We start from the raw sequence: 9,203 nt of genomic DNA on the forward strand, positions 1-9,203 counted from the left end.
TCACGTCCAAAGGCTGCAAAAGACTGACGTCCATCTCCACCAGTCAGGCTCTTACGCAGACTCTTAATTCTATTGAGGCCTTCAACAGATTAGATGAGGCCCACCCACACTTGGGGGGAGGTGGCAATCTGCTTTACTCAGACTACACATTCAAATGTTAATCTCATCTAAAAACACCCTCACAGATACACCCAGAATATTTGACTAAATATCTAGGTACCGCATGGCCCAGTTAACTTGACACATAAAACTAACCATCTGAGCTGATGCTGATAGAGGTTGAACAAAGGTTTGCCAGGTGACAAAAGGCACTGGGAGGAGAGGGTACAGCACCTGCCAAGGCTTGGAAGTAAAGGCCACACTGCGTATCTGGGGATGCTATAGCATAGGCTGTGGGAGCCCCAGGGAGTAGGACAAGCCACAGGTTGCACAGGAGAGCAGGGTTTGGGCTGGTGGCCAAGGTGGGTTTGAGCTGCACTGGGGCACTGTGGAGCATCCAGGAGGCAGCCAGCTGAGCCAGGGGACAGGAAAGTGCTCCGTGCCACGGTCAGAGCTCCAGAGGCGTCAGCAGGATCTGCATGGTTTTGGAGACGCGGAGGGGATGAGAGAGTCAGGAGGAAGGGCCAGAGGGAAGAGAAGGGCTATGTTAAAGCTGTGACATTCACGACTCCCAGCCTGTACTCCCAGGAGGGCCTCTGTGACCTGGCCAGCGAGGCCTCTGAAGCTGGGCCAGCTCCTTCCTGGCAGGGACAGGTAGGAGATTGTTGGGGACCACAAGGCAGCTCTTCCGGGGCTGGCAGCATCTACCGTTCCCAGTCTCCCATTACACAACCGAGTGTCAGGAAACAGCCAGAGTGGACTTCCCAAGCGGGGCCAATCCCGTGTTTGCTCTGTCCACAATGAATCAAGCCCCAGCCGTGGACAGTCACATGCCATCAATGCCCAGCTGCCCTGTGCTGGGAAAAGGAGGAAAAGACGAGCAAGAAGGGGAGAGGCGGGCAGGTGGATTCCAGTCCCAGCTTCCTGACTGGGCCATGGCCTTGGACTGGTCATGCCTTCTCTCTGGGCCTCAGTTTCTCCCTCTGCAAAATGGGGGTGATATGCCCTTCCCTGCTTGCTAGCCACACACAGAGCTATCGTTCTGCAATAAGTAGGGCAGATCGTATGAAACTGAATGATATTCAACTCAATAAAAGCATATAGTTCAACCCAATAAAAGCACCTTTCAAAATAAGAGCGGCTGCGTTTTCTGGCACACTGACCGTGAGCAGGAGCCCTGTTGAGAGTGATACGTTTTCATCTCATGCACAGCTCTCCTGAGACACGTGTTACTCTGCTGGTTCTTCAGATGAGGGAAGCCAAGTCCAAAGAGGTTACATAAATTGTCCACGACGACAGAACAGGATCTGAACTTGAGCAAATCTTTTTGAGTGTTTCCTCAGCCCAAACACAAAGTTCCTAATTAGGATCATTTGCTCTGCCAGTGTATTCTTCGTGGCCGTTCATGTAGAAGCTCACAGATTAGTCATCAGGCACAGAGCTCAGCCCTGGCCTCAAGGGAGAGACAATTATAAAGTGGCTTTCTTGGAACCGAATCATTTACAGTGGGTGCGTTTCCCCGATCATCTAAACCTCACCGTTCACCTGACCTCTCTGAGCCATTTGCTTCCTTATCCATCCAATGGGGAAAGTATCTATTTTCTTGAACCTACTATCTACATATTTCTGCATTTTGATGTCTTTAGAAGTGGGATGTATCCTAAAATCCCAGAAGTATTTCTTTTTCTTTTCTTTTTTAAATTTTATTTTAGAGAGGGAAAGAGAGAGCAAATGGGGGAAAGGAGCAGGGGGAGAGGGAGAGAGAATGTTAACCAGGCTCTACGCCCAGCACGGAGACCGACAAGGGGCTCAATCCCATGACCCTCTATCATGACCTGAGTCAAAATCCAGTCGGACTCTTAACCAACGGAGCCACCCAGGCGCCCCCTGGAGGTACTTCTGTAATGCAAGAATTTGTCTTTTCTCCCTACCCCAGCTTGTCAATACACTGATGGTAGTGGTGTTATGACTGGCCGACTCTTAGAAGCAAGTTTGTTTCTTATAACAAGCATTTCACAACTGCACGCTGACTTAATCCTCTTAACAACCTGATAAAGTAGCAATCATCAGTATCCGCATTTTACAGATGGGGAAATTGAGGCACGGAGAAGTTAAGTAACTGGCCCAAGGTCACACAGCTAGCAAGCGGTCAAGCCAGGACAAATATTTCCCCATCATCCTGTGTGGCCCTGATTGCTTTTCTATTTCCTGCCAAACTTCTCCTTACAAGATACCCGGGCCAGATGGAGGGGCAGGATAGGGAGGGCTGTCCAGACCCTCCATCCAGAGAGGTACTAACCCATCCTTGACATGGAAGAAGATGGAGAAAAGTGTACTGTGTCAGGGGGAGTGCTGGGTGTGCTCGAAGGAACCATTTGGAGAGTAGCGCCTCCTGGGAGAGAGTGAGATGGACCTCCAAAGGGCACCTGGGCGAGAGTGAAGACCACTCACTCCCGAGGAGCAGCACCCCATTTGCTCACCGTTAGAGAAGCTTTCATCTCTCCCTATGCTACTCACAAAACATCTGGCCACCCAACGCGATCCAAGGATAGGGCACAAGAGGGAAGAACTGTTCCCCTGGGGTCTGAACAGCGTTGGTCGTTCAGGGATGTTTAGGGCTGTGGGTCATTCTGTGCCAGAACCAGGCACCAGATCCCACTGGACAGAGGTGCTTCTGTGTTATTTAATGAACCGTACGTGTGTGCACGCGCCTGTGTGAATGCGTGTGATATGGGAGATCCTCTAAAGCTCTGGGGTGTGGGCAGAAGCCCCAAGGGTCCGGGGTAATGGTAGTGCTGTCCCCATAGAACACCCAGCTTCTCTTTGACATAGCAGTGTGTCAAATCTGTCCCCAGTCCCACTGCAGCAGCCTCTGACTGCTCTCCCAAGGTGGTCCCCTTCCCTCCTCCTCCCCACCTTCCCCACTGCAGACAGAGGGCTCTTTCTAAAGAGCAAATCTGACTATTCGTCTCCCACCCTACTTAAAATCTTTCTATTTCTTCCAACACCTGCAGACCCCATTGCGAACTCCCCAGCCTGGCTTCTGTGCCCTGCACACTCGGTTCCCGCCGACCCTCTCCAGCATCGGCCCCGTCACTCCCGTGCTGTCTCATAGGGGCCCTCCAGGTCCTTTATGCGCCCCGCGTCCTGTCACCTCCACTCTTCCTTGCCAACAAGCTCCAATCCTTTTCTCAAGGCTCAGATTAGAGCAATGCAAATTCAGAACACTAAGTGAGCTGGCAAGCAAAGAAAGAAAAGAGGGATTTTCACTTCTGACGAGGATGTGGAGAAAGGGACTCATCTGGGCATCGCCAAATTGGCACCGTATTAAACAGCGTTAGTGTTTTTTGTCTTCTCTGTTTGGGAAGAGAGTTGTTTTTTTTTTTTTTTTAAATCAACTTAATGGAGGTATAATTGGCGTACAATAAAATGCACACATTTTAGGCTTACAGTTCAATGAGTTTTCACAAACGTACATTATGTGTGCAACCACCCCTGCAGTGGAAAGTTGGAACAATGCCACCTACTTCAGAAAGTGCTCTTACAACCTTTGGCAGTCAGACTCCCCTCCTTGCCCTAGGCAACCGCTGATCCGATTTCTACCATTATAGATTAGTTTTGGCTATTCTAGAACTTTCTACAAATGGAAACTATACAGTGTGTGCTTTCTTAAGTCTGGCTCCTTTTGCTCAGCGTACTGTTTTTGAGATTCATTCACGTTGTCTTACAAATCGGAAGTTCATTTGTTTTTATCGCGAAGTAATGTTCCATTTACGAAAATGCCACGATGTGTTTCTCCATTTTCCCGATGACGGGTATTTGAACTGTTTCTAGTTTTTGGCTGTTTTGAATTACACTGTGAGTTTGTACGTGACACATTTTTCTTTCTCTTGAACGGTATGGTAATTTTAGAAAGCGATTTGGCCGTTTCTGACACTTAGGAGAGGAAACATCACAATGTGAAATGCTATGGGCAATTATGTCTCAATAAAGCTGGAAAAATAAAACAAAATGCCATAGATATAAAGGGAGGACATCATTAGGTATGTTGGAATCTAGGAAGCGAACGAAAGGGGATGCGTCCACTAAAATTATGACCGCGGACTGCCCCAAAACATGAAAAATGACTCAAAATACATGAAATGGACAAGAACATAGAATTGTAAGCACGACATAATAAAACTTTTTGAACGCGTTTATTCTTAGGGATACCAATCTGACCTTGTCAGGTAAAAATGCATGCAGGCAATGGAAGCTCTCATTCTGCAACGGTGACCACTGGCCAAGGTTGGGGACCAACTGGTGAAAAGAGAGGCCCATCCCCCTGCTCACATAGCCGGGGGTGGGGACCACATGGACATAATTTCTCGTTCCAGATTTTGGGAGAGAGTTCAGGTAATACCACATTTACTGGAAATAGGCAATATAACTTAGATGCCTCCTTCTTTTGGAAACATCCCTTCTTTCCTCCAAGATTCGGCTGCCCCCCACCCCCCGGACTTGTGCTGGTCCACAGCTGTTACCACAATCAGTTGGAATAGAATCCATGTTTTGCCCTCTCCCCAACCCTTGACCCTCCCCCATCCCATTCCCCACCCCCACCCCACCTAGCCTGGGAACTCTCTAAGCTGCCACCTGCGTTTGATTTACGGTTAGGTCTTGCTCAAGTCTGAATGCTCAGTGGGACACGAATTGGGTAAAAACATAAGAGCTTTTAAAACAAAACAAAACAAAACACCCAAAAACATAAGCGCTTGCTTAGAGGCCCCTCTATTGAAATCTACCCATGTTTGACAATACCCCTCCAGCCCACACCCCCCTTGGCTTTGAACAGCCGGTCTAAGTTAGACCCACGCTTGCAGGCTTTAGCCACTGCCGGCTTTGGGGGAAGGAGGGAAAGGTTTGTGCCAGGCGTTTCGCAAGCACTCACCTGATGTGTCACCAGGGGGCTCCAGGACTCCACCCACAGCTCGTTATAAAGGTCACTGTACCCTACAGCCACCAGTTCTGCTCGACTCCAGGTGCCTCTCCCTCCAGGCATGGCGCTGTCCTGGGCCCTTGCTGTCCTGAGCCTCCTTCCTCTGCTGGAAGCCCAGAGCCCGGAGTGTGCCAACCTCACAGCGGCACCTATCACCAACGCCACCCTGGACCAGGTGCATGCCCGGGGCCCCTGAGTGCTGTGGGCAGCTGCCTCCTTTCTGGGCTTCCCTTTCTCCTGCTGGCTTGCGGTCAGCCCCCTTCCCCACCTCTGCCTTTTTCTCCTCCCGGGTCCTGGGGTGACATTCTGACCAGCCTCTGGGGGCATTCTGCTTCCAAACTCAGAAGTCTCATTGCAAGGCCCCTCAGAGGGAGCCTCCTGTACTGCACGAGGGGCCACCCAGAGGCTGGGGGAGGCGCCTGACCCTCAGAGTGACCTCCTGCATGTCCGCTCCTCGCCTGGGGCCCCAGGCTCCCCGTGTGCAAAATGGAGGGAGAAATCTGCCCGGCTGACTGGCAGGGATTCTGCCCTCGGCCTCCATCATCAGCTCCTGGCTTCTCTCTCCAACCCAGCTCTCCGGCAAGTGGTTTTACATCGCCTCGGCCTTCCGCTACCCGGAGTTCAACGAGTCGTCTAGAACGATCCAAGCGGCCTTCTTTTACTTTGACATCAACTACACAGAGGACAAAATACTGCTCAGAGAGTACCTAACCATGTGAGACCCCCCCTCCCCACATGCTAGCCCCAGGCTTCTGCTCCTAGCTGCCGGATAACCTTGATCAAGTCCCTCCCTCTTCCTGACCTCAGCCTTCTCATCCATGGAATGGGGAGGGTGGACTCTAATCACCACCGACTCTTGCCCCTCGATGATGTCCACTTGCCCCAGTGATTGTCCACTTCTCCTTGACGGTCTTCCTGTTTTTCTCCCCCCTTCTGTCTGTTAGAGGGAACCAGTGCGTCTATAACTCCAGCTATCTGAATGTCCAGCGGGAGAATGGGAGTCTGTCTAAACACGGTGAGGTCCAGCCCACACGTGGGAGCCTGGGGACAGGTGAATGGGCCAGCCAAAAAAGGAGGTGCTGGGGCTAAGGCCCTGGAGGCTGGAGGCACAGAGAACACAGGACAGGCCCATTTCTTCCATCTCCGAGGTCCTGGTGTCTGCACGCTGCAATACTCGGGAATAACTGCCAACATATGTGAGCTCTTACTTATGTGCCAGGCACTGCTAGAAGTGCTTTACATGAATTGACCCACTGAATACTCACGAACAACCTTAGGAGGACATTACAGCGATCAGATGAGGAAACAGAGAAACAGAGATGTCAAGCAGTTTCCCTGGAGTCACACAGCCTGTAATTAGAACTAGGACTCAAACCCAAGTCTGGCTGTGGTCCTGCCTCTCTCCAACCACCTTTTCTCCTCTAGGATCTGAGGGTGGCAGTCTTTGTCTGGCACGCAGTGACTTCACTCATATCCCCGCTGTCACCCCAGAGAGAGCACATAGTAGGAATCTACAAATGCCAATGGAATTAAACCAACAGCACTCAGCAGCCCTGAGGCTCCTGTCTGGGCCTTATTTTCCTCATCTGGAAAATGGGGAGAAAGGCCCTGACAGCCACAGCCCGTGTGAGGCTGTGATTCCACATAGTAGCACAGGGCCCGGCACACAATGGGACTAGGGATGTGTGACCCAGGTGAACCCCTGGCCTTCACTCATCGCTGTGTGGCCATGGGCACGCCCAGGGCTCCTTGCCTACCATTGGGGACCACTGTGCTGTGTGGTCTCACCCAGGGGTTTTCCCCTCCAGAGTTCGGCAAAGAACAAGTTGGCTACCTCCTGCTCACCAAGGATCCCACGACCTTCATGCTTGCCTTCTCCCCGAAAGACGAGCAGAACATGGGGCTGTCCTTCTACAGTAGGCATCCCTCAAACTTCTTCTACCTCGCCCAGGACCCCTTCCCCTGCGGCCGGGCCCCCAGCTCCCCCACCCTCCCTGGCTTCCCAGCTAGGACCCCAGCATGCTCACCCAACGTCTCCTCGCTCCCTCCTGCAGCTGACAAGCCACAAGCGACCCAGGAGCAAATGAGAGAGTTCCACGAAGCCATCGTGTGCATGGGCATGCAGAAGTCAGAAATCGTGTACTCCGATGAGAAACAGGTGAAGGCAGGGAGGACTGGGCCGAGCCCACCCTCAGGGTGACTCTGCCTTGGGGAGCCCTAGAGGCCCAGGGGGGCGAGCTGCCGGCCCAGGCTGTGCAGTGAGATAGGACATCCTACTTTTAAGCACCTGCCTCACTGCAGGGACAGCTGAGTTTCCTGCAAGCCCACAGGATGAGGAACCAGGAAGGAAAAGTCACTGTGAAACAGGAAGGGCATCCAGAGCAGGTGGGGGGGGGGCGGGGCTTGGAAAGGAGGGGAACAGCAGACACAAGTGTGGCCATGGGAACGTGACAAAGAAACACACAAGGGTAACGATCGTTGACAACTACCGGCCACACCCCAGACTTCAAATACCTGTGGCTGGGGAGTGGGTATTGTGGTTTTCAGCACCACCCAAATGGCCCCAAGCCCAGGACTACCATCCTGACTTTTGCTGTAACTAAGTACGTATAAAATCATCTCCTTAATGCTTTCCATTCGACCTGTGCCCAATGAGAGGCTTTACATGGTCTTGTCCTGGGCAGCAACATCTGAAATCACAGAGCTGATGAGCTGGTGACACTTTTTGGGGGGATATACATGAAATACTTTCAGGATTATTGAATTAAAATGTCTCTGCCGCCTGAGGTCATCCCTCGTGACCACCCCTAGACCACCTCCCCTCCCAGCTCCTGGGAGCTGCGGGAAAGGACTGGGCTCGCAGCCCTGTTCCCCGCTTGCCCCCCGCCCCATCTGCTGGCTGGGGACCTTGGACAGGCCACACGGCCACCCTGAACCTCGCTTACATCACCTACCCAATGGTTGTGAGGAATCCAGATCAACATAAAGGCTCGGCAAGTCCTCAGTAAATGGCAGTTGTTCTAAGGGCTCGAGCCCCCCTTCTGAGGTGAAGCTGAGCCTCAGAGAGGAAAAATGCCTTGCCCAAGGTCACCCAGGTAGGAGGCGGCAGGGCCTAAGCTGGAGCTCATTGCACCCTTCCCCACCCCCACCGCAAGAGCCCTGCCCTGCCCCCATCACTGCGCTCCCCCTGTCTTCCAGGATGTGTGTGGGCCATTGGAGAAAGAGCACCAGGAAGAAAAGCAGAAGGAAAACAAGGGGTCCTAGGAGGACACAGCTTGGGTTAGGAGCTTGGGGACTCTGGGACCCATCCTCAGCCCTACGCCCACCCTTTGTACCTCCGGTCTTTGTCTCAGTGGCATCAATAAAGCTTCTGCATTGGAAGCAGGCAGGGTGTCATTCGCTCATTCATTCACTCGGTCACTCATTCACACACGTTGAAGCCTGCCCTGGGCTGAGCCCCGGCTGATCACCGGGTAAGCCCCTGTCCCTCTACTCAGAAGAGCTCCTGCTGTAATACCAGGCACAGGTGGGACGATGACAGGCACCAAATGCTGTGGGAGCCCAGCATGGGGGGAGGTGCCTCCTGCGGTGGAAATCTGGGAAGGCTTCCTGGAAGGGGCATCCGAACCAGTCTAGAAAGATTTACGAACAGCAGCTTGTAACACCTGCTGTTCCAGCTATAAGCCAAGGATCTGAGAGGACGAGTTTGAGAAACATCGAAGCAGGAGGCCCTGGTAGCTCAGGTGGATGGGGGCAGTGAGGACTCCGGCGTGTGGTACCGAGCACAAAGGACCTCACCTTAGATGTTACCCTGGCCATCTAGGGAGGCGAGTTGGGAGGGGCCCGACTGGAGGCAGAAAGACTCTGGCAGAGGCTGCTGTGAGCATCCTGGCAAGAGGAGGTACTTGGGCGGGGGACAGGACGGGGAGACGCAGGGGCCTTGGGGCCTAGGCCAGAGCAGCTGTCTCCACGAAGTGCCCTCACAGTGCCCACCTGACGCCCACAGGACATAACGAGGGGGGAGTTTGGCCCCTGGAAAGCAGCCAACTTGCAAACATGTTCGGAGCCCTCGAGATGGGGCCACGTCTGAGGCAGGCCCTCTCCATGGCACAGAAATACTGAGCAC

General features: G+C 52.8%; 1 protein-coding gene across 1 annotated transcript; it reads left to right on the plus strand.

Moving 5' to 3' along the window:
- The first annotated feature begins 5,086 nt into the window (after positions 1 to 5,086).
- LOC122474540 (alpha-1-acid glycoprotein-like) lies at positions 5,087 to 8,462 on the plus strand. The gene is made up of 6 exons (XM_043565465.1): positions 5,087 to 5,252; positions 5,650 to 5,792; positions 6,022 to 6,092; positions 6,886 to 6,993; positions 7,132 to 7,235; positions 8,276 to 8,462. Exons 1-6 carry the CDS (start codon positions 5,139 to 5,141, stop codon positions 8,339 to 8,341), a joined length of 606 nt encoding a protein of 201 aa, XP_043421400.1. The 5' UTR covers positions 5,087 to 5,138; the 3' UTR covers positions 8,342 to 8,462.
- Positions 8,463 to 9,203: the final 741 nt, after the last annotated feature.

Source organism: Prionailurus bengalensis, chromosome D4 (assembly GCF_016509475.1).
Source record: "Prionailurus bengalensis isolate Pbe53 chromosome D4, Fcat_Pben_1.1_paternal_pri, whole genome shotgun sequence".
NCBI lineage: Eukaryota > Metazoa > Chordata > Mammalia > Carnivora > Felidae > Prionailurus > Prionailurus bengalensis.

Excerpts from the sequence above, each read along its gene's own strand:
- LOC122474540 (XM_043565465.1), top strand. The coding sequence starts at position 5,139 with ATGGCGCTGTCCTGGGCCCTTGCTGTCCTGAGCCTCCTTCCTCTGCTG. Across the intron at positions 5,793-6,021 it reads CTCAGAGAGTACCTAACCAT|AGGGAACCAGTGCGTCTATA; the intron begins GTGAGACCCCCC and ends TCTGTCTGTTAG. Across the intron at positions 6,994-7,131 it reads CATGGGGCTGTCCTTCTACA|CTGACAAGCCACAAGCGACC; the intron begins GTAGGCATCCCT and ends TCCCTCCTGCAG.